At 40.9% G+C, this 24305-nt stretch overlaps 1 protein-coding gene across 1 annotated transcript; it reads left to right on the forward strand.

Annotated features, from left to right (window-relative positions):
- Positions 1-585: 585 nt before the first annotated feature.
- LOC149120435 (nuclear receptor subfamily 2 group F member 6-like) lies at positions 586-18405 on the forward strand. The gene is made up of 3 exons (XM_089320793.1): positions 586-646; positions 17781-18238; positions 18316-18405. The coding sequence occupies exons 1-3, from the start codon at positions 586-588 to the stop codon at positions 18403-18405; spliced, it is 609 nt and encodes a 202-aa protein (XP_089176919.1).
- The last annotated feature ends 5900 nt before the right edge of the window (positions 18406-24305 follow it).

Consider the following 24305-nt stretch of genomic DNA (forward strand, 5'->3'; position numbering starts at 1 on the left):
TATGTCAAACAATGATGCACAACTGAGAAAAGGAGGCCACTGAGGTATTCAGGCATTTTTTCAATTAGTCTATGCCATTGCCATCCCCACAGGGAAGGGGCCCAACTGGAATAGTCCCAGTCTGGCCACATGGATGCAGGAGGTTTATTTAAATTTTGAAAATTAATTTTATTCACATTAAAGGCACAGTGATCTCTCATCCATTGTTCTCTCCAGATATTCACAATAGCTGGAATTCAGCCAGGTTGTGATGTGAAAACATCAGGTTTTATGAAGTGAAAATCCCAGAACTCGGTGTGGGTGGCACAGACCCAGGTACCTGAGCTATTATATGCTGCCTTCTAGGGTGCACTTTAGTAGGAAGCTGGATTGGAAGTGGAGTGGGACTCAAACCTACTCTAATATAGGATGTGGGTCTCGAAAGAGCCATCTTACATGCTGTTCCCCAATGCTCACCCCTCTGTTATTTTAAGAGGAGCCCTACAACAGTCCAAACCAACTTTCCTTGCCCTGATGGTCATAGCCCCTGAATTTAAGCTGTGCAGACCCTCAACACTCTAGAAAATACCCAAGTACATCCACGCAATGGAGTGTTCACAGCAGCAGCTTCCTGCTGTGCTTGTCACTCAGAACTATGAAGCTAAAGGTGTGCCATCAGGTGCTGTTCTGCCTGACACCTCTTCATCCACTTTCCACAAGCTGATACCACATCTGGCCATCCACATCAAAGTGGTCACTATTAGATGCTGTGTTGAAGGGGGATCCCAAGTTGTCTCATTTCAGATAAACTTCATGTGTTGCTCAGACACTCCTCAGCACTGATGTGGCTCATCCCCCCAGATAGTCTCCATAGTAGGTCCCTTGGCACAGTAGTTCATACACCCCACCGGCACCTCTGTGGGAGACACTCATCTGTTTACTGGGCTCATAGCCTAGATAATTGTGACCTGTGGGCACTGAATCAGGTATTACTTCATCAGTGTGGTGAACCAGCCTGCTGGGTCATTGACGAAAAGGAGGACAAGTCCTTAGTATACCTGCATGGTCAACATATTAAGGCGGGACTCTTCCTTTTACCATGAACGCTGGTATTGTTTCTCCCCACTTCTCATTTACCATTTCTCATCCTTGGTTGGCATGGACAGTCTGGAATATCTCTTCTCCACCATGCCTAATGCTTTGTACAGATGGGGTATGCTGATGAAGAGCCTGTGCATTTCCTCAATTACCTTTGCACCATCAACACTCAAGCAAGGCCATAGTAGAATTTGCCTCAGTTAATCACCACATAATGGAAGCATGTGTTTTGAAATTTGTATTTGTAACTTATTGCAGGTGGAAGCTTAACATCCTGCCTCACAATAATAATTCCAACCAGCCTATTTTTACAGGTTAAACAAATAAATCATTTTCAGACTGCATTGATTTGCAAGAATATGGTAAAATAATTCTAGTGAAATTAGGGTTAGATGTTTAATATGTTGGTAAATTTGTCTAGAGAGAGTGCCTGCCTTATAATTTTGTATTAGGAAGGAAGGCAAGTTAGGGGTGACAACCATAGCATTATGTAGTGAGTAGTAGACAACTTTTCTGTTTGGTTTAACCCTTTGAACAGCCTAACATGGAATAGAAGCTGCTCAAATGTTTGTTGAATTGGTAGAAATATCCAAGGAACCTAGAAGATATGAGAAATACCCAAAAACCTATATTTTTTCAGTGATTTACTGTATACCCAGCTTTGGCTTCATGCTGTGGGAGCCAGTGCTGTGTCTAGGAATACAGATAGCAGCAGCAATTTATTGTGCTTCTTGTGAGCCAAGCATTCTACACACATTTGTTTTTCATTCTCTCTGTTACTCTGTGAGTTGGACATTGTGGGTTTTTTATCCATAAGGAAACTGAGGCCAAAAAAGGCCAAGTAGCTGGACAACAAACAGTAAGGTGTTCCCTTAACTCCTGTATTCTAAGGCCTGCTTGGCTCATAAAGCATCCTTTCTTGTGGGAAGTAAACATAATTGGGACAATTACAAATTAGCATGCTAGGGAATAATTGTATAGTATGCCTCTCTTTCTACATATTTGTGTGCTACCAGCATTTCATAAAGTGTGGGGTTTTGTCATGATTAAGTCTGTATGCTTTGGAGTTAGATGCATGGATTGGAATCATTCCTGTGTGTGTAAAACTGGACATGTAGCCTTGCATTTAAACATTTATTACAACTTCTTATAAAGTGTGGATAATAAAGGCATCTGCCTCCTTGTTGTGAGGGATGTGTAACTTGTGTAAAATAATTCAGTGTGTGGTAGGCATTGCATCTCAGCATGTTAAGCTACAGCTTGGAATGCTCACATCTCATATTGGGGTGATGCTTTGAATGCTAGCAACCACCATTAAGCTAGCTATTGATGTACTTGGGAAAGCAGTAGAGGATGGTGCAAGGGCTTGTGTCCTGCCACACCTCTGGGAGGTTTGGATGGAGTTCCTGGCTCTTGACTTTGGACTGATTCAGTCTTAAAGATGGGCACTTGATGATTGATCCAGTGGTTGGATGCTTTCTCCCTCTATTCTCCCTCATCACACTCTTCCCCATCTCTCTTTACCGCCTTCTTTATCTTTTACTTTGCCTTTTAAATAAATAAAAACAAAATAGTTCAGTGTCTGACAAACTGTGGTTCTCATACAATGTAAGGTTTACAAAGCCACTGATTTGTATCAGTTTTATTCATCTATCCTACACATCTCAAATGGTTATTTTAAATTAGGTAAACAGTAAGTGTTTAATGAATAATATATTTTAATATGTAAATATCTAGGTCCAATTACATTAGAAAGATCCTCATTCTATTTTCACATGTAAAGCAAGATAGAGATGGACTGAATATGGGGCAACAGAAACCCAGAGGCAGAGGGGAACCAGAAGGAATGGAGAAACTTTTGCAAAATGAATTTTTGGAAAGTTTGCTGGCTAAATAGCTCATTTACATATTTTCTAACTAGTTTTAGAATGAGTATACTCTCTATGTTTTTCTTGGTAATCACAATATAATGTGACACACGTGTTGTGGCAATAGGACTCCATTCTAATGTTGATCCTACAAAGCTGTTTTACTGTTTCTTAGAATTAACACTGGATTCCACCTCACTTGCAATTTTCATTAGAGAGCTGCTATGGAAAATTTCTATACCTCTCAAGAAAGAGTAATACTGACATGTAAGGCCAGGTGCATCACGCAAATCATCCCAATCAGATTTCTCAATGCTTGATATAATCAGAAAACTGTGTTTTCTTAGCTTCTTTGTAAAGTTCACTCATAAACTCAGAAAGAATTTATTGAAAATATGTGTGTCTATCCATACCTGTAGTGTAACAAGTGTAGTCTATGAATTCAGTCCTGTACTTTAGGAGTTTATAGGATTATTGAATGAATCAAGGAGCATAATAGATTTCTATTTAAAATATATGATGGCCTTTGTACTTAAAATATGTTCTAGATCTTTCATGTCAGTTAATTGACATTAACTGTTATTTTGTATCCTTGGAACTGCATTATGGAATATTTTCCTTTCATATTTCAAAGTAAACACCACAATTCTCAAAGATGGTTTTGTGATTCTGGTCATTGCTTACAACATGTTGCTGTGAAAATAATAGAATGGTTGCAATCTCATGGTTTTATTGACTGTGGGTTTGGGAGATTCCAAAATGGAGGAAAGAATAAATTGAAATTCTACTGATTTTGCTCTTCACTGGAGCACTGCACAGCATAAAACCACTGCCCTTCCAAGCTTTCTTCAACCACACACCTCATTCTACCAAAGTCTTTTTTTTGCATAGTCTATAATTCCATTTATACAGAAGAGGCAAATATATATGGAGAGATAGCAGTTTATGACTTACATGGGTCTGCTGGGTAAAATTGGTAAAATTGGAGAAAGACTTCAAAAATGCTTGAAAGAACTTTTGGAGTGATGGGACTTCCCTAAAGCTGGATTGTGGTGATGGTTTCCCACCGGTATACTGTGGGGAGCAACTCAGACTAGACTAAGTTACTGGAATTAAGACTTATTCTATGTATCTGCTCTCCCACAATATGGCGCTTGGAGAGGAGGAAATAGCTTCTACACAGCTGCCTCCAGTTCAACCAATAAACAGCAGGACCTGCTCCTGATTGGAGGAGAGCAGCGTACTCGGCATGTGGGTAGCAGAGTTGGGATTGGTGGAAGAGGACTATAAAGGAGGAGAGAGACAACATGCACCAGGAACATCTAAGAGGAACACCTGAGTAGCCCCCAAGAGAGCCGGCCGGTGGTGTGCCGCTCCCCGGCGGAAGTGGGGAAAGTGGCAGGGGGAACCGCCCTTCCACAGAGGTGGAAGGGACGGTAGCCAACCCGGGAAGAACTAGCAGCAAACCCGGGGAGGGCCAAGCAGACCAAAGAACAGCGCAGGGTCCTGTGTTGTTCCTCCGCGAAGAGGGGGAGCGACAGTATACATTTACCAAAAGTCATTGAACAGTATTGTTAGAATGTATGATTATTTTATGTATGTGATATACACAAATTTTAATTTCAATCTAAAAATTAAAACAAATGTATGCACAGTATTTTTACCTTTAACAGAAGAAAGAATAATCAGTGTTTTAATTCTATCTAGACAAGTAGTATAAAATATCAAATCATATTATATAATATATATAAATAATATCTGACAATAATCCTAACACTACTACTAGATATGTGCTGTCTATATGTTAATTTGCTTGATCCAACCTGCCTATGAAGTAAAATAATCATCTTCATTTTACATTAGAAGGGCACTTATCATGGTTTTATATTTTGCCTAAGGTAACACAAATTGTAGTTGGTAGAGGTACAATTTGATTTTTTTTGACAGGCAGTGTTAGGCAGTGAGAGAGAGAGACAGAGAGAAAGGTCTGCCTTCTGTTGGTTTACTCCCCTAATGGCCACTATGACTGGTCCTGTGCTGATCCAAAGCCAGGAGCTGGGTGCTTCCTCCCAGTCTCCCATGCAGTTGCAGGGACCCAAGCACTTGGGCCATCCTCCAATGCCCTCCCAGGCCATAGCAGAGAGCTGGACTGGAAGAGGAGCAACCGGGGCTAGTATCTGGCACCACAACTGGGACTAGAACCTGGGGTGCCAGCACCGCAGGCAGAGGATTAGCCAATTGAGCCACAGCATCAGCCAGTAGAGGTAGAATTTGAATCCTAACAACCTCTAGAGCCTGGCTGGCAATATCTGATAGGATGATACCATGGATTTGCCATGCACTCTTCTACCTCAGAGCTTTTGCCCATTCTGTTTCCTTTAGAAGAACACACTTACACCCCTTTCTTCTTTTAATAACGCTTATTCATTTTTTGAAGTGGAGCATAACTGTTTTCTGGAGTCTTTTTTACCCTCTTTTTTATTTTTTATTTAGTAAATATAAATTTTCAAAGTACAGTTAATGGATTACAATGGCTTCCCCCCCATAATTTCCCTCCCACTCACACCACTCCCATCTCCCACTCCCTCTCCCATTCCATTCCCATCAAGATTCATTTTCAATTATCTTTATATACAGAAGATCAATTCAGTATATATATTTGTTATTTTTTTTTCTTTTTTATTTAGTAAATATAAATTTTCAAAGTACAGTTAATGGACTACAATGCCTTCCCCCAATAATTTCCCTCCCACTCACACCCCTCCCATCTCCCACTTCTTCTCCCATTCCATTCACATCAAGATTCATTTTCAATTATCTTTATATACAGAAGATCAATTCAGTATATATTAAGGAAATATTTCATCAGTTTGCACCCACACAGAAACACAAAGTGTAAAATACTGTTTCAGTACTAGTTATAGCATTAATTCACATTGGACAACACATTAAGGACAGATCCCACATGAAAAGTAAGTACACAGTGACTACTGTTGTTGACTTAACAATTTGACATTCTTGTTTCTGGCGTCAGTAATCTCCCTAGGCTCTAGTCATGAGTTGCCAAGGCTATGGAAGCCTTTTGAGTTCGCTGACTTCAATCTTATTCTGACAGGGTCATAGTCAAAGTGGAAGTTCTCTCCTCCCTTCAGAGAAAGGTACCTACTTCTTTGATGGCCCTGCTCTTTCCACTGAGATCTCACTTGCAGAGATCTTCCATTTAGGTCTTCTTTTTTTTTTTCCAGGTTGTCTTGACTTTCCATGCCTAAAATACTCTCATGGGCTCTTCAGCCAGATCTGAATGCCTTAAGTGCTGATTCTGAGGCCAGAGTGCTATTTAGGACACCTGCCATTCTATGAGTCTACTGTGTATCCTGCTTCCCATGATGGATCGTTCTCTCCCTTTTTGATTCTATCAGCTAGTATTAGCAAACACTAGACTTGTTTGTATGATCCCTTTGACTCTTAGACCTATTAGTGTGATCAATAGTGAACTGAAATTGATCACTTGGACTAGTGAGATGTCATTGGTACATGCCACCTTGATGGGATTATATTGGAATTCCCTGACATGATTCTAACTCCACCCTTTGGGGCAAGTCCGATTGAGCATGTCCCAAATTGTACATCTCCTCCCTCTCTTATTTCCACTCTTACATTTAACAGGGATCACTTTTCAGTTAAAATTTAAACACCTAAGAATAATTGTGTGTTAATTATGGAGTTCAACCGATAGTACTAGAACAAATCAAAGAGAAAATACTAAAATGGATATAGTATTACATTGTACATCAACAGTCAGTACAAGAGCTGATAAAGTCATTGTTTCTCATAGTGTCCATTTCACTTCAACATGTTTCCCCTTTGGTGCTCACTTAGTTATCGTCGATCAGAGAGAACATATGATATTTGTCCCTTTGGGACTGGCTTAATTCACTCAGCATATTGTTTTCCAGATTCCTCCATCTTGTTGCAAATGACCGGGTTTCATTGTTTTTGACTGCTGTATAGTATTCTATAGGGTACATGTCCCATAATTTCTTTATCCAGTCTACTCTTGATGGGCATTTGGGTTGGTTCCAGGTCTTGCCTATTGTGAATTGTGCTGCAATAAACATTAGGGTGCAGACCTCTTTTTTGTTTGCCAATTTAAATTCCTTTGGGTAAATTCTAAGGAGTGGGATGGCTGGGTCGAATGGTAGGCTTATATTCAGGTTTATGAGGAATCTCCAGACTGACTTGCATAGTGGCTTGACCAGTTTGCATTCCCACCAACAGTGGGTTAGTGTCCCTTTTTCCCCACATCCCCTCTAGCATCTATGGTTGGTAGATTTCTGAATGTGAGCCATTCTAACCGGGGTGAGGTGAAACCTCATTGTGGTTTTGATTTGCATTTCCCTGATTGTTAGAGATCTTGAAAATTTTTTCATGTGTCTGTTGGCCATTTGGATTTCCTCTTTTGAAAAATGTCTATTGAGGTCCTTGGCCCATCTCTTAAGTGGGTTTTTTGTTTTGATGTTGTGGAGTTTCTTGATTTCTTTGTAGATTCTGGTTATTAACCCTTTATCTATTGCATAGTTCGTGAATATTTTCCCCATTCTGTCGGTTGCCTCTTCAGTTTCCTGACTGTTTCTTTTGCAATACAGAAACTTCTCAATTTGATGCAATCCCAAATGTTAATTTTGGCTTTGCCTGTGCTTCTGGGGTCTTTTCCAAGATGGCTTTGCCAGTACTTATATCTTGCAGAGTTTCTCCAATGCTCTCTAATAATTTGATGGTGTCGGGTCATAGATTTAGGTCTTTAATCCACGTTGAGTGGATTTTTGTGTAAGGTGAAAGGTAGGGGTCTTGCTTCATGGTTCTGCACGTGGAAATCCAATTTTTCCAGCACCATTTATTGAATAGACTGTCCTTACTCCAGGGATTGGTTTTGGATCCTTGATCAAAAATAAGTTGGCTGTAGATGTTTGGATTGATTTCTGGTGTTTCAATTCTGTTCCATTGGTCTATCCATCTGTTTCTGTACCAGTACCATGCTGTTTTGATTACAACTGCCCTGTAGTATGTCCTGAAATCTGGTATTGTGATGCCTCTGGCTTTGTTTTTGTTGTACAAGATTGCTTTATCTATTCTAGGTCTCCTGTGACTCCATATGAATTTCAGCATCATTTTTTCCAGATCTGAGAAGAATGTCTTTGGTATTTTGATTGGTATCATATGGAATCTATAAATTGCTTTTAGGAGAATGGACATTTTGATGATATTGATTCTTCCAATCCATGAGCATGGAAGGTTTTTCCATTTCTTGGTATACTCTTCTATTTCTTTCTTTAAGGTTTTATAATTTTCATCATAGAGATCTTTAACATCCTTGTTAAGTTTATTCCAAGGTATTTGATTGTTTTTGTAGCTATTGTGAATGGGATTGATATTTGCTGTTCTTTCTCAGCCATGGCATTGTCTGTGTATACAAAGGCTGTTGATTTTTGTGCATTGATTTTATACCCTGCTACTTTGCCAAAATCTTCTATGAGTTCTAATAGTCTCTTAGTAGAGTTCTTTGGATTCCCTAAATAAAGAATCATAGCATCTGCAAAGAGGGATAGTTTGAGTTCTTCCTTCCCAATTTGTATTCCTTTAATTTCTTTTTCTTGCCTAATAGCTCTGGCTAAAACTTCTAGAACTATATTGAATAGCAGTGGTGAGAGTGGGCATCCCTGTCTGGTACCAGATCTCAGTGGAAATGCTTCCAACTTTTCCCCATTCAATAGGATGTTGGCTGTGGGTTTTTCATAGATTGCTTTGATTGTATTGAGGAATGTTCCTTCCAAACCCAGTTTGCTTAGAGTTTTCATCATGAAAGGGTGTTGTATTTTATCGAATGCTTTCTCGGCATCTATTGAGATAATCATATGGTTTTTCTTCTTCAGTCTGTTAATGTGAACATTGAACCATCCCTGCATACCAGGGATAAATCCCACTTGGCCTGGTTGGATGATCCTTCTGATGTGTTCTTGCATTCTCTTGGCCAGAATTTTATTGAGGATTTTTGCATCTATGTTCATCAGGGATATTGGTCTGTAATTCTCTTTCAATGCTGCATCTTTTTTTGGCTTAGGAATTAAGGTGATGCTGGCTTCATAGAAGGAATTTGAGAGGATTTCCTCTTTTTTCAATTGTTCTGAATAGTTTGAGAAGAATTGGAGTTAGTTCTTCTTTAAATGTCTGGTAGAATTTAGCAGGGAGTCCATCTGGTCCTGGGCTTTTCTTTGTTGGGAGGGCCTTTATTACTGTTTCAATTTCTGTGTCAGTTATGGGTCTGTTTAGGTTTTCTATGTCTTCCTGGTTCAATTTAGGAAGGCTGCGTGTGTCCAGGAATCTATCCATTTCTGATAGGTTTCCCTGTTTGCTGGCATACAAGTCCTTGTAGTAATTTCTGATGATTCTTTTTATTCCTGTGGTGTCTGTTTTTACATTTCCTTTTTCATCTCTGATTTTATTGATTTGGGTCTTTTCTTTTTTTATTAGTTGGGCCAATGTGGTGTCAATTTTGTTTATTTTTTCAAAAAACCAACTCCTCATTTGGCTTATTTTTGTAATATTTTTTGGATTCAATCCTGTTGATTTCTTCTCTGATTTTAATTATTTCTCTTCTCCTACTAGATTTGGGTCTGGTTTGCTGCAGTTTTTCTAGATCCTTGAGATGCATTGAAAGCTCATCTAATTGGTGCCTTTCCAATTTCTTGATGTAGGCACCTATTGCTATAAACTTTCCTCTTAACACTGCTTTTGCTGTATCCCATAAGTTGGTATGTTGTGCTGTTATCCTCATTTACTTCCAAAAAGTTTTTGATTTCTCTTTTGATTTCTTCTATGACCCATTGTTCATTCAGGAGCCTGTTGTTAAATCTTCATATATTTGCATATGCCCTAGGGATTCCTGAGTTGCTAATTTCCAACTTCATTCCCCTATGGTCTGAGAAGCTGCATGGTATGATTCTAATTCTTTTGAATTTGCTGAGACTTGCTCTATGGCCTAGTATGTGATCAATCCTAGAGAAGGTTCCATGTACTGCTGAGAAGAATGTAAATTCTTTAAGTGTAGGATGAAAAGCTCTGTAGATATCTGTTAGATCCATTTGGGGTGTAGTGTCGTTTAAGGTTTAGGTCATCACAGTGCTCAGTTTATGTCAATGATAAGTTTATGATGTCAGTTCTTTCGTGTGTTCACAATAAACAGTTTATTATATGACAAAGTTTTGCATATTGCATCTAAATATTAGTGTATGACATCAAAAATTTATGACTTCACATTGATTATGGTATCACAATGGTTTTCTATCATCACAATTGGCTAAAATATCACAATGATGGTTAATACATCAAAATTGATTATGTCAACATTTTTTACTTCAAATTTGATTATGATATTACAATGGTTGGTTTATGACAATGATAATTTGTGGCATCTCAACATTAGTTTATGACAACAATGTACTATGACATCACAATTGAATAGGACATCACAATGGTATTATGGCACCACAACTGACTGGTATTGCAATGATGGTTATGGTATCAAAATTGATTATGATGCCAAAATGGTTTTTATAACAACACAATACATTATGACATCATAGAGGTAGTTTTATGTCATCAGAATGGTGGTTTATCACAAAATGATTTTCACATCAAAATTTTTATTATAATCCAATGGTGTTTAATGATATCAATATTGATGATTTCACGATGGTTCCTTGGTTTTTGACATCACAACATATTGTGATGGCACAATAGGGCATGATATTATTTTTATGGCAGCACAATTGACAAAGATGGCACAATGATTTATGATATGATAATGTTGTTTTATCACATAACAACTGATTATGGCTACACAGACTATCATGGTTTATGACAACCACATTGATTGTGATGGCAGTTTTTGGTCATTGTAGCTCAGTTCATAATAGCTAAGATATGGAATCAACACAGGTGTCCATCAACTAAAGACTAGATAAATTATTTTTTATATACACTATGGAATACTACACAGTGATTTAAAATAATGCAACAAAATGGATGAAACTGGAAACCATTATACTTAATGAAATAAGCCAGCCACAAGAGGACAAATACCATATTTTCTCCCTGATCTGTGGAAACTAATAGAGTACCTGAAAGGTAATCTATAGAAGTGAAGTTGCCACTTTTAGATGCAATGGTTTTAAACAGCTCTTGTCACAATTGTTAAGGGATAATTTTTTCATACTATTTGTAGAACTCTTATATATTGTAGGGTTAATCTTATGAGTATAAAGTTGAGGGGCTGGTGCTGTGGTGCAGTATGCTAATCCTCCACCTGCAGCACAAGCATCCCCTGTGGGCACCAGTTCTAGTCCCAGCTGCTCCTTTTTCCAATCCAGTGTCTCTGCTATGGCTATGGCCTGGGGCTTCGGATTGGTCCAGCTCTGATCACTGCAGCCATTTGGGGAGTGAACCAGTGGACAGAAGACCTTTCTCTCTGTTTCTCCCACAAACTGTTTGTAACTCTATCTCTCAAATAAATATAATTTTTTAAAAACAAAGTTAATTGAAAATAGATCTTTGTAAAAAATAAGAATAAGAATAGGAGAGAGAGGAGGAAGAAGTGTGGGAATGTGGGTGTGAGGGAGGGTAAGGTTGGAAGAATCACATTACAGTGTTTTATGACAATATAATGGTCATTTATGACATCAAAATTGATTATGATGGCATGAGGTGTCGCTCCCCACTTCGTGGAGGAACGACACAGGACCCTGCGCTGTTCTTTCATCTGCTCAGCCCTCCCCAGGTTTGCTGCTGGTTCTTCCCGGGTTGGCTACCATCCCTTCCACCTCGGTGGAAGGGTGGTTCCCCCTAGCCACTTTCCCCACTTCCACGGGGGAGCAGCATACCGCCGGCCGGCTCTCTTGGGGGCTGCACAGGTGTTCCTTCAGATAGATGTTCCTCTTAGATGTTCCTGGTGCATGTTGTCTCTCTCCTCCTTTATAGTCCTCTTCCACCAATCCCAACTCTGCTACCCACACGCCGAGTACGCTGCTCTCCTCCAATCAGGAGCAAGATCAGCTCCTGCAGCTCAGTCAATCAAATTGGCGAGAGGCAGCTGCGTAGAAGTTGTTACTCCCTTCTCAGCGCCATATTGTGGGAGAGCAGATGCATAGAATAAGTCTTAATTCCAGTAACTTAGTCTAGTCTGAGTTGCTCCCCACAATGAGGTAGCTTTATGTCATCACAATTTGAATATGGCAACAAAAAGGTAGGTTTATGATATTAGAAGGGTGGCTTATCCAAACGAATAGACTGATATCACAATTTTAAAAAATATTTATTTAATTTTTTGAAAGGCAGAAGTAGAGAAGGATATTCATTTCCCCAAGTGGCTAAAATGACCAAAGCTGTACCAGTTCAAATACAGGAGCCAGGAGCTTTATCCAGGTCTCTCACATGGGAACAGGGACCGAGGACTTGGACTGTCCTCTGCTGCCTTCCCAAGCTCATTAGCAGGGAGACAGATTGGAACTGGGGCAGCCAGGATTTGAACCAGTGCCCATATGAAACGTTGTCTTGCCACATGGCAATTTAATCCATTATGCTACAATGCCTGCCTCCACAATTTTTTCTATGATAATGCAAAAAAAGTATATGCCATCAAAATTAGTTATTATGGAACACTGTTTATAAAATCACAACTGATTCACAAAGACAGTTTTACGATAGAAGAATGGTGGTTTTTTTTTAAAGATTTTAATTATTTGAGAGGTAGAGTTACAGATAGTGAGAGGGAGAGACAGAGAGAAAGGTCTTCCATCACTGGCTCACTCCCCAAATGACTGCAGCTCCAGCCGATCTGAAGCCAGAAGCCAGGAGCTTCTTCCAGTCTCCCATGTGGGTGCAGGGGCCCAAGGACTTGAGCCATCTTCCACTGCCTTCGCAAGCCATAGCAGAGAGCTGGATTGGAAGAGGAGCAGCCAGGATTCCAATGGGCACCCATATGGGATGCCGGCACCACAGGAAGATGATTAACATACTGTGTCATAGCGCCGGCCCCCAGAATGGTGTTTTATCACTTAACATTTTATTTCAACATTACATTTTTTTGGCAAAGCAAGGTTATTTGTGACATCAAATTTTATTATGACACAATGTGTGATGATTTAACAAAACATTTATTAAAGAAAAATGGTAGCTTTATTACATCAAAATTGATTATGACAAAACGATGTTATGACAATGACATATTAAGGGTATGTTTCTGATATCAGAATGTATGATACTATATTATTGTGGCAATATAAAGTGGTTTATTACATATAAATTGATTATATGGTATAATGTTTATGACATCACAACTAATTATGGCATCAGAAACATTTTAAATATCAGAATTGATTATGATAGAATGTTAGGTTGATATCAGAATGGTAGATTATAACATAAAAATTGATAACAATTTCACAATGTGTCTTATGACAATATCATGATGACACCAAAGTTTATGAAAGAACAATGGTAGATTTATGATATCACAATTTGTTAAAATAGCACATTGGTATGTTTATACTATCAGAACTATAATTGATCATGTATCAACTGGTTATGACAAAATAATGTTTTTTGATAATACAATGGCAATTTATGATTTCAAAACTCATTATGATGTCCTAAAATTTGGATTATGACATCACAAATTATTAAGACTTCACAATAGAAGGTTTATGATATCAGAATGAATGTTTATCAGAAACCAATCAATTATAACATCAAAATTAACTATGATTTCACAATGTGGATTATCAAATCACAATCATTTAGGACACCAAAATGGTAAGTTTATAATATCAAAATTTATTATGATATCATAACCATATCAGAATCATATCACAGTAGGTTTATGAATTCATTAATTATGACATCACAATATATGAGATATGACAACAGATTTGTTGACATCACAATCACAAATGTAAAATTATGGTATCAGAATGATAGCTTATCACAAACCAATAGATTATATCATGATGTTTTATGACAATAAAGGTGGTACATGACATCAAAATTGGTATGAAGGCAGAAAAGATTATATCACTTTTGATGATATCACAAATGTAGGTTTATGATATCAGAATGGTTGTTTACTCAGACCATTTGATTATACTACAATGTTATTATGAAAATATAATGTTGATCTATGACATCGCAATTTCTTATGATGGCATATTGTTTTCATTATAACACAATTGATTATGACATCAATGACAGGATCATGATAACAGAAATGAGGTTTAACATAACAAACATTATAATCTTCCAATGTGTTAAATGAAAATACAACAGTGGTTTATGACATCAAAATTGGTAAATGTAGCAAGATGATTGGTTTATAACATCACAATTTTTATGATGGCACAATGGTAGGTTAATGACATAGCAATTGACATCACAATGGTATTGTCGCTCCCCCTCTTCATGGAGGAACGACACTAGACCCTGCGTTGTTCTTTTGTCTGCTCGGCCCTTCCCGGGTTTGCTGCTGGTTCTTCCCAGGTTGGCTGCGGTCCTTCCACCTCCATGGAAGGGCGGTGCCCCCTGCCACTTTCCCCTCTTCTGCGGGGGAGCAGCACACTGCCGGCTGGCTCTCTCGGGGGCTGCTCAGATGTTATCCGGATGTTCCCCTTAGATGTTCCTGGTGCATGTTGTCTCTCCTTTATAGTCCTCTTCCACCAATCCCAACTCTGCTACCCACACGCCGAGTACGCTGCTCTCCTCCAATCAGGAGCAGGATCAGCTCCTGCAGGTTACTGGTCAAACTGGAGGCAGCTGTGTAAAAGTTGTTTACTCCCTTCTCAGCGCCATATTGTGGGAGAGCAGATGCATAGAATAAGTCTTAATTCCAGTAACTTAGTCTAGTCCCAGTTGCTCCCCACAGGTATTTTATATCAGAATCAAGGTTTACCACATAGCAATTGATTATAACATGAAAATTTCTTATGATAACAATTGTGATTAACAGCATCAAAATTAATTCTGATGTCATAATGCTCTGGCTGATTGCATCATGGTACTTTATTACAGCAACAGCAGGCTTTTACATCAGAATGGATTATATTGGCAAAAGGGAATTCTTATGTTATCAGAATGGTGGTTCATCATTTGAAAATTTATTATGATATCATAGTGTGTTTTATGACAGTATGATGATGGGTTATGATGGCACAATGGTAGGACTATGATATCACAATTGATTATGACAGCACAATGCTCATCTATAATACCAGAATCATTTATCACATACCAATTGCTTTTTATTAAGTTTTATTTAATGAATAGGGTCTTTATTTTGTATTTCTGCCCTTTTGGAAATGGTTCATTGAGATAAACATTCATTTCCTTTATTTAAAGACTAATCACATGATTTTGGAACACATTTTTGTAGAACTATTCAAGCATCCACTGCTTTTGCAAATGTGTAATACTGATGGTTGAAAATATTTGTACATCTTTTTTATGTTCAGTGTATATTGATATTGAAAATCCATCACTTATCTAACCTGATGAAACATGAAACTCAAGGTATTATTTTATTCAAGCTAATACTTCTAATTAAATAATTCGTTAGGCTTTCATTTACTTTGTAAGAGCTCCATTTTCATTGGCTTTGCCAACATTGGAATTGGTAATTTTTGTGATCCTGGGCCTATGTAATGTAAGAGAGTGGTGTTTAAAAAGTAGTAAGCAGGAGGGAGCATTTGGCCAAGTGGTTAAGAATCCCCTTGAGACAACCTTGCTACAATGGAATGGGGGCGACTGAGTGTTGATTCCATTTCTGTCTTCAACTTCCTGTTAATGCAGATGCTGGGAGGCAGCACAGGAAGGCTCAAGGAATAGGGTTCCTGCCACACACACACAGAATTACTCTCTGCCTTTCAAATGGATACACGAAAACTAAAATATAGAAATATAAAACATGGAGAAAGTTATGTCTAAAATTATCAGGCTTTAAAAACACACACCTGTATATTCATTAGACAATCGGCTCCTAACACTGCTACACCTGCAGGTCCAATTGGGACTGTCAGATGGACCAACATCAGCGTGACCAGTGCCAGTCCTGCCGGCTCAAGAAGTGCTTCCGGGGGGGTTGTGCAGAAGGAGGGTGAGTGGCCCCCAGCCACGCTGCAGCCTGGGGGGGGCGTGCGGTAGGTGGGTGAATGGCACCCCAGCCCCGCTGCCTGCGGAAGGAGGGTGAGCGGCCCCCATCCTCCCTGCAGTTCGCCGGTGGGGCCCAGGCTTGGCACCTGCTAACCACAAGACCAGGGCCATTGTACCCTGTACTGGTGCAGGAATCCAATTACAGCTGTGGCCAGGGCCCGGTCCCCCTGCCCAGGCCAGGCCACTGTGTCCTGAAGAAATACACACACACATACACAGACACACACATACATGGACACACACATACATGGACACACACGCACATACACACATTTATTTGGTTTCCGTTGCCCCCACCCCTGCCTCTGTTTGCTTAAGGCAGGAGCTAGGCAGCCTGAGCCCATGGGGACCCCACTCTTGTTCCCTCCCCCAGAAGCCCCGGCCTGGCCCAGGGCAGACACAGTCCAAGCAGCACAGCCCTAAACGCTGATGCCCTGATGCCCTGCAGTTTCTCCAGGCTCCACACGGGGGTGGGGGGGCGGCGGTGGTCTCGGGGTAGTGGTGGAGAGGGCGTTTCAGCCTCAGGATAAATGCGCACCCCATACCTGCTTTCTGTCTGCCGGTTCTTCCCAGGGTCTGACTCCAGTCTCTTGCGCTTTAGAAGTCCTCTCCCCTCACTGCGTCTGTGAGGGAAGCTGATAAAGTTGGCTCAGAGCCCCTTGGAAAAGCCACTCCCTTCAGTTTGGGGGGGTTCACCTGTGCCCCCTCTTCTCACGTGGCTGATCTGAAATCCCGCTGGCCCGGCCCTCAGGTGGGCGCGCCTACAGCCACATGCTGCACCCCCCACCCCATGCGCGGCCTCCCACCATCACAGCTCACAACCCCTTACTTTGCTTTGGAACCAAATGAATTCTCCAGGGACTCTCTTTGTCTTGTGCACTGTTGTGCCCCAGGGTCCCTGCATACAGTTGGCCCTCAGTAAATAGCCCATGGCTTCAGTTGCCACCAGGGTAGCCCTTCCTCCATGGCCAATACTGCTCTAAAGCAGATTTGTTAATTCGGGGGTTGGTGTTAAAGAGGGAGTTGTGGGTGGGATTTGAACCCCACGCCCCAGCCTGGGCTGGAGGAGGAAGAGTTGGGGGTGGGGGTTTGAAGAAGGGGGGGTGAGCAGGTGCAAAGGCCCTGGGGGTAGGATGGGGGGAGGAGTGGTGCAGGCGGGGCTTATAACCAGGGCAGCACTTTTGGGCCCCATTTGGCCACTCCTACTGCACAGCTAACCCCCACCCCCCAGAACTCAGCCCCACCTCCAGCCCCAAGTCCCCTCCAGGGCTGGTAATGCGCCCTGCATGAGGCTGGCCCAAGGCTGGAGCTCATGGATTCGATCAGGCCAGGTGGGCGGGCTCATTAAGGCTCCTTAATTTGCCCTGCCTGGCAGCCAGCCCTCCCTGCCTCGGTTTCCCTCCTCCCACCTCACCTGCTTGCTGCAGGCTAGGCCCCAGCTCCCAGTCCCACCTGGGGAAGACCCCAGGCCCCCTCCCGACCCGGGCTCTCCCGGAGCTGGGGTGGGGGGGACTCTGAGAGATCCTCGCCCTGGCCATCTTCTCCCTGCCCTTCTCTCTTTCTCTCCCTCCTGCCCCTCCGCAGCGCTGCAGCGCGGCCGCATCCCGCAGTCGCTGCCCGGCCTCGCTGGCCACCTCCTCTGGCAGCCCTCCTGGCTGGGTGCTGGCGCGGCAGCGGACAGAGGCTTGTTCCCGGTGCAGCTGCGGGCGCGGCAGGTGCGGAGGCGGAGACTCATTCCCGGGCAACTGGTGTGGGAGCTGATGGCACAGCTGCGGGTGTGGCAGGTGCGGGGGGCGGCGGCAGCAGCGCTGCGCATGGACCAGGTGAGAGCGCTGGCGGCGCTGCTGCTCTTAGCGCTGTCCCTGCCTGCACAGGGCGCCACCGCCGGCCGAGCGTGCGTGGCCTTCCTGGACCAGGAGCAGGTGGACAAGCTGGGCCGCCTGCGGGGGAACTGGGTGGAGTCCGACTGCCTCAAGGTCATGGCCCTCTCGGCTTCTGGGCGCGGGAAGGCTGCAGGAGCAGGCGCAGGTGGCTCTCATGGAGTATTGCGCACCCAATACCCGTCCCAGCCGCAGCGCGCCTGGCCCTGCCCTAGCTCCAGGCGCCCCTCATTGCGCAGCTCCACTTGCTGCGCCTGGTGGGCAAGACGCCCGCCCAGACGCTCACCCGGGACTCGCTGCTGGCGGGCAGCCCCTTCAACTGGCCCTAGGGCTCCGGCCGGTGAGCCGCCGCGTCAAGAAGACGCTCTCTGCTCTGATTTCGGTATCAGAGATTGCACAACACCTGGAAATAGTTTCTTTAAATGTGACGATCGGTCACAACGCAGAGAGGTTAAATGAAAAAGTGTCTAATCACGACCACATTCTTTCTTAGTAACTTCAGACAGATTTAGCATCTCTACAGTATATTAAACAATGGCCAGATATTTCCCAGGAACACCATGTTTTTCTGATGGATTTCAAAATTTCATGGGAAATAGAAGATAAGTTTATGTTGGTGCATAACATTTGAAATATGTATTTCTCATAATACATGTTTTCCATGAACTTTTAAATAACCCATGTATATATAAATTTCAACATGTTTTGAACCAAAATAAATTTAACTTTTAATTCCATTTCCACAATCTTTTTAAGGTACGCTTATGTGAGTCAAACAGATGGCTTCGCTCACATAACACAAAGATTGAGGAAATATATCTGTATAAACATGTTTTTGGGGCTGGTGCTGTGGTGCAGCAGGTTAACGCTCTGGCCTGAAATGCTAGCATCCCATATGGCCAGCAGTTCAAGACCTGGCTGCTCCACTTCCGACCCAGCTCTCTGCTATGGCCTGGGAAAGCAGTGGAAGATGGCCCAAGTGCTGCACCCGTGTGGGAGACCCAGATGAAGCTCCTGGCTCCTGGCTTGGGATTGGCGCAGCTCCGGCCATTGCGGCCAATTGGGGGAGTGAACCAGTGGGTGGAAGACCTCTCTCTCTGTCTCTCTCTCCCCCTTTCTCTCTGCCTCTGCTCTCTCTGTGTAACTTTTTCAAATAAATAAATCAATATTTAAAAAATAAATAAGCATGTTTTTGAAAAATAGTGGATATATAAATATATATCATACATCCTGCTCTGCAAGGATTTTTTTTTGCTTAATAATGTAAATATATTTTATTGCTAAACAGTATGTTTCTTCATATGGATTTATCATATACTATTTAATGAATACTGTACTGTTAGATATTTACTTTTCTATCCTCAAGTTTCCCTAAGAAAAAGTTTCCATAGGCCCTTCTGAAACCTATTTTTTCCAAAGAAAGATTTTTTTAGGAAGTGCTTATTTGGGACAAGAGTATATAATAAATATAATCTGTAATGCTAAGACTTTTGGTACACATCACCGATTTCTTTTGCAAATTCACATTCTTTTTTTTTTAGCTTTTTTTAACTTTTATTTAATGAATATAAATTTCCAAAGTACGGCTTATGGATTACAATGGCTTCCCCACCATATTGTCTCTCCCACCCGCATCCCTCCCCTTTCCCACTCCCTCTCCCCTTCCATTCACATGAGGATTCATTTTTGATTCTCTTTATATACAGAAGATCAGTTTAGCATACATTAAGTAAAGATTTCAACAGTTTGCTTCCACACAAACATAAAGTGAAAAATAATAGATGATTTTTTAAATGATGATGAAATCAGATCAGACCTATTGTCATGTTTAATCCCAGTGAGAGTCAAGTTGGGAATTGATAATTTCTTCTTCTTATTTTTTTTTACAGAAGATCAGTTTAGTATACATTAAGTAAAGATTTCAACAGTTTGCACCCCCATAGAAACACAAAGCAAAATATACTGTTTGAGTACTCATTATAGCATTAAGTCTCAATGTACAGCACATTAAGAACAGAGATCCTACATGAGGAGTAAGTGCACAGTGACTCCTGTTGTTGACTTTACAAATTGACACTCCTGTTTATGGCATCAGTAATCTCCCTATGTACCAGTCATGAGTTTCCAAGGCTATGGAAGCCTTTTGAGTTCACCGACACTTATCTTGTTTAGACAATGTCATATTCAAAGTGGAGGTTCTCTCCTCCCTTCAGAGAAAGGTACCTCCTTCTTTGAAGACCTGTTCTTTCACTGGCATCTCACTCACAGAGATCTTTCATTTAGGGTTTTTTATTTTTATTTTTTTTTTCCAGAGTGTCTTGGTTTTCCATGCATGAAATACTCTCATGGGCTTTTCAGCCAGATCCGAATGCCTTTAGGGCTGATTCTGAGGCCAGAGTGCTGTTTGGGACATCCACCATTCTATGAGTCTGCTGAGTATCTCGCTTCCCGTGTTGGATCACTCTCCCCTTTATTTATTCTATCAGTTAGTATTAGCAGGTACTAGACTTGTTTATGTGCTCCCTTTGACTCTTAGTCCTTTCATTATGATCAATTGTGAACTGAAATTGATCACTTGGACTAGTGAGATGGCATTGGTACATGCCACCTTGATGGGATTAAATTGGAGTCCCCTGGTATGTTTCTAACTCTACCATTTGGGGCAAGTCAGCTTGAGCATGTCCCAAATTGTACATCTCTTCCCTCTCTTATTCCTACTCTTATGTTTAACAGGGATCACATTTCAGTTAAATTTCAACACTTAAGAATAACTGTGTGATAATTACAGAATTAAACCAGTCATATTAAGTGGAACAGACAAAAAAACTACTAAGAGGGATAATGTATTAAGTTGTTCATTAACAGTCAGGGCTATGCTGATCAAGTCACTGTTTCCCATAGTGTCCATTTCACTTCAGGAGGTTTCCTTTTTGGTGTTCAGTCAGTTGTCACCAATCAGGGAGAACATATGGTATTTGTCCCTTTGGGACTGGCTTATTTCACTCAGCATGATGTGTTCCAGATTCCTCCATTTTGTTGCAAATGACTGGATTTCGTTGTTTCTTACTGTGGTATAGTATTCTAAAGAGTACATATCCCATAATTTCTTTATCCAGTCTACTATTGATGGGCATTTAGGTTGGTTCCAGGTCTTAGCTGTTGTGAATTGAGCTGCAATAAACATTAGGGTGCAGACCTCTTTTTTGTTTGCCAATTTAAATTCCTTTGGGTAAATTCCAAGGAGTGGGATGGCTGGGTCGAACGGTAGGGTCATATTCAGGTTTCTGAGGAATCTCCAGACTGACTTCCATAGTGGCTTGACCAGTTTGCATTCCCACCAACAGTGGGTTAGTGTCCCTTTTTCCCCACATCCCCTCTAGCATCTATGGTTGGTAGATTTCTGTATGTGAGCCATTCTAACCGGGGTGAGGTGAAACCTCGTTGTGGTTTTGATTTGCATTTCCCTGACTGCTAGTGATCTTGAACATTTTTTCATGTGTCTGTTGGCCATTTGGATTTCCTCTTTTGAAAAATGTCCATTTAGGCCCTTGGCCCATCTCTTAAGTGGGTTGTTTGTTTTGTTTTTGTGGAGTTTCTTGATCTCTTTGTAGATTCTGGTTATTAACCCTTTATCTGTTGCATACTTTGCAAATATTTTTCCCATTCTGTCAGTTGTCTCTTCACTCTCCTGACTGTTTCTTTTGCAGTACAGAAACTTCTGAATTTGATGCAATCCCAATAGTAGATTTTGGCTTTGACTGCCTGTGCCTCCCGGGTCTTTTCCAGAAATTCTTTGCCTGTGCCAATATCTTGAAGGGTTTCTCCAATGTTCTCTAGTAACATGATGGTGTCAGGTCATAGATTTAGGTCTTTAATCCATGTTGAGTGGATTTTTGTGTAAGGTGTAAGGTAGGGGTCTTGCTTCATGATTCATCATGTGGAAATCCAATTTTCCCAGCACCATTTATTGAATAGACTGTCCTTGCTCCAGGAATTGGTTTTGGATCCTTGATCAAAAATAAGTTGGCTGTAGATGTTTGGGTTGATTTCTGGTGTTTCAATTTTGTTCCATTGGTCTATCCATCTGTTTCTGTACCAGTACCATGCTGTTTTGATTACAACTGCCCTGTAGTATGTCCTGAAATCTGGTATTGTGATGCCTCTGGCTTTGTTTTTGTTGTACAAGACTGCTTTAGCTATTCGAGGTCTCTTGTGCCTCCATATGCATTTCAGCATTATTTTTTCTAGATCTGAGAAGAAGGTCTTCGGTATCTTGATTGGTATTGCATTGAATCTATAAATTGCTTTTGGGAGAATGGACATTTTGATGATATTGATTCTTCCAATCCATGAGCATGGAAGATTTTTCCATTTCTTGGTATCCTCTTCTATTTCTTTCTTTAAGGTTTTGTAATTTTCATCGTAGAGATCTTTTACGTCCTTGGTTAAGTTTATTCCAAGGTATTTGATTGTTTTTGTAGCTATTGTGAATGGGATTGATATTTGCTGTTCTTTCTCAGCCATGGCATTGTCTGTGTATACAAAGGCTGTTGATTTTTGTGCATTGATTTTATACCCTGCTATTTTGCCAAACTCTTCTGTGAGTTCTAAAAGTCTCTTAGTAGAGTTCTTTGGTCCCCTAAATAAAGAATCATAGCATCTGCAAAGAGGGATAGTTTGAGTTCTTCCTTCCCAATTTGTATTCCTTTAATTTCTTTTTCTTGCCTAATAGCTCTGGCTAGAACTTCCAGAACTATATTGAATAGCAGTGGTGAGAGTGGGCATCCCTGTCTGGTACCAGATCTCAGTGGAAATGCTTCCAACTTTTCCCCATTCAATAGGATGTTGGCTGTGGGTTTTTCATAGATTGCTTTGATTGTATTGAGGAATGTTCCTTCCAAACCCAGTGTGCTTAGAGTTTTCATCATGAAAGGGTGTTGTATTTTATCAAATGCTTTCTCGGCGTCTATTGAGATAATCATATGGTTTTTCTTCTTCAGTCTGTTAATGTGAACATTGAACCATCCCTGCATACCAGGGATAAATCCCACTTGGCCTGGTTGGATGATCTTTCTGATGTGTTGTTGCATTCTCTTGGCCAGAATTTTTTTTGAGGATTTTTGCGTCTATGTTCATCAGGGATATTGGTCTGTAATTCTCTTTCAATGCTGCATCTTTTTTTGGCTTAGGAATTAAGGTGATGCTGGCTTCATAGAAGGAATTTGAGAGGATTTCCTCTTTTTTCAATTGTTCTGAATAGTTTGAGAAGAATTGGAGTTAGTTCTTCTTTAAATGTCTGGTAGAATTCAGCAGGGAGTCCATCTGGTCCTGGGCTTTTCTTTGTTGGGAGGGCCTTTATTACTGTTTCAATTTCTGTGTCAGTTATGGGTCTGTTTAGGTTTTCTATGTCTTCCTGGTTCAATTTAGGAAGGCTGCGTGTGTCCAGGAATCTATCCATTTCTGATAGGTTTCCCTGTTTGCTGGCATACAAGTCCTTGTAGTAATTTCTGATGATTCTTTTTATTCCTGTGGTGTCTGTTTTTACATTTCCTTTTTCATCTCTGATTTTATTGATTTGGGTCTTTTCTTTTTTTATTAGTTGGGCCAATGTGGTGTCAATTTTGTTTATTTTTTCAAAAAACCAACTCCTCATTTGGCTTATTTTTGTAATATTTTTTGGATTCAATCCTGTTGCTTTCGTCTCTGATTTTAATTATTTCTCTTCTCCTACTAAATTTGTGTCTGGTTTGCTGTAGGTTTTCTAGATCCTTGAGGTGAATTGAAAGCTCATCTATTTGGTGCCTTTCCAATTTCTTGATGTAGGCACCTATTGCTATAAACTTTCCTCTTAACACTGCTTTTGCTGCATCCCATAAGTTTTGGTATGTTGTGCTGTTATCCTCATTGACTTCCAGAAAATTTTTGATTTCTCTTTTAATTTCTTCTATGACCCATTGTTCATTCAGGAGCCTGTTGTTCAATCTCCATGTGTTTGCGTATGCTCTAGGGATTCCTGAGTTTCTAATTTCCAACTTCATTCCCCTATGGTCTGAGAAGCTGCATGGTATGATTCTAATTCTTTTGAATTTGCTGAGACTTGCCTTATGGCCTAGTATGTGGTCAATCCTAGAGAAGGTTCCATGTACTGCTGAGAAGAATGTAAAATCTTTAGCTGTAGGATTGAAAGTTCTGTATATAGCTGTTAGATCCATTTGGGCTATAATGTCGT

Source organism: Oryctolagus cuniculus, chromosome 19 (genome assembly GCF_051225735.1).
Source record: "Oryctolagus cuniculus isolate XC-2025 breed Fujian yellow rabbit chromosome 19, ASM5122573v1, whole genome shotgun sequence".
Classification (NCBI taxonomy): Eukaryota; Metazoa; Chordata; class Mammalia; order Lagomorpha; family Leporidae; genus Oryctolagus; species Oryctolagus cuniculus.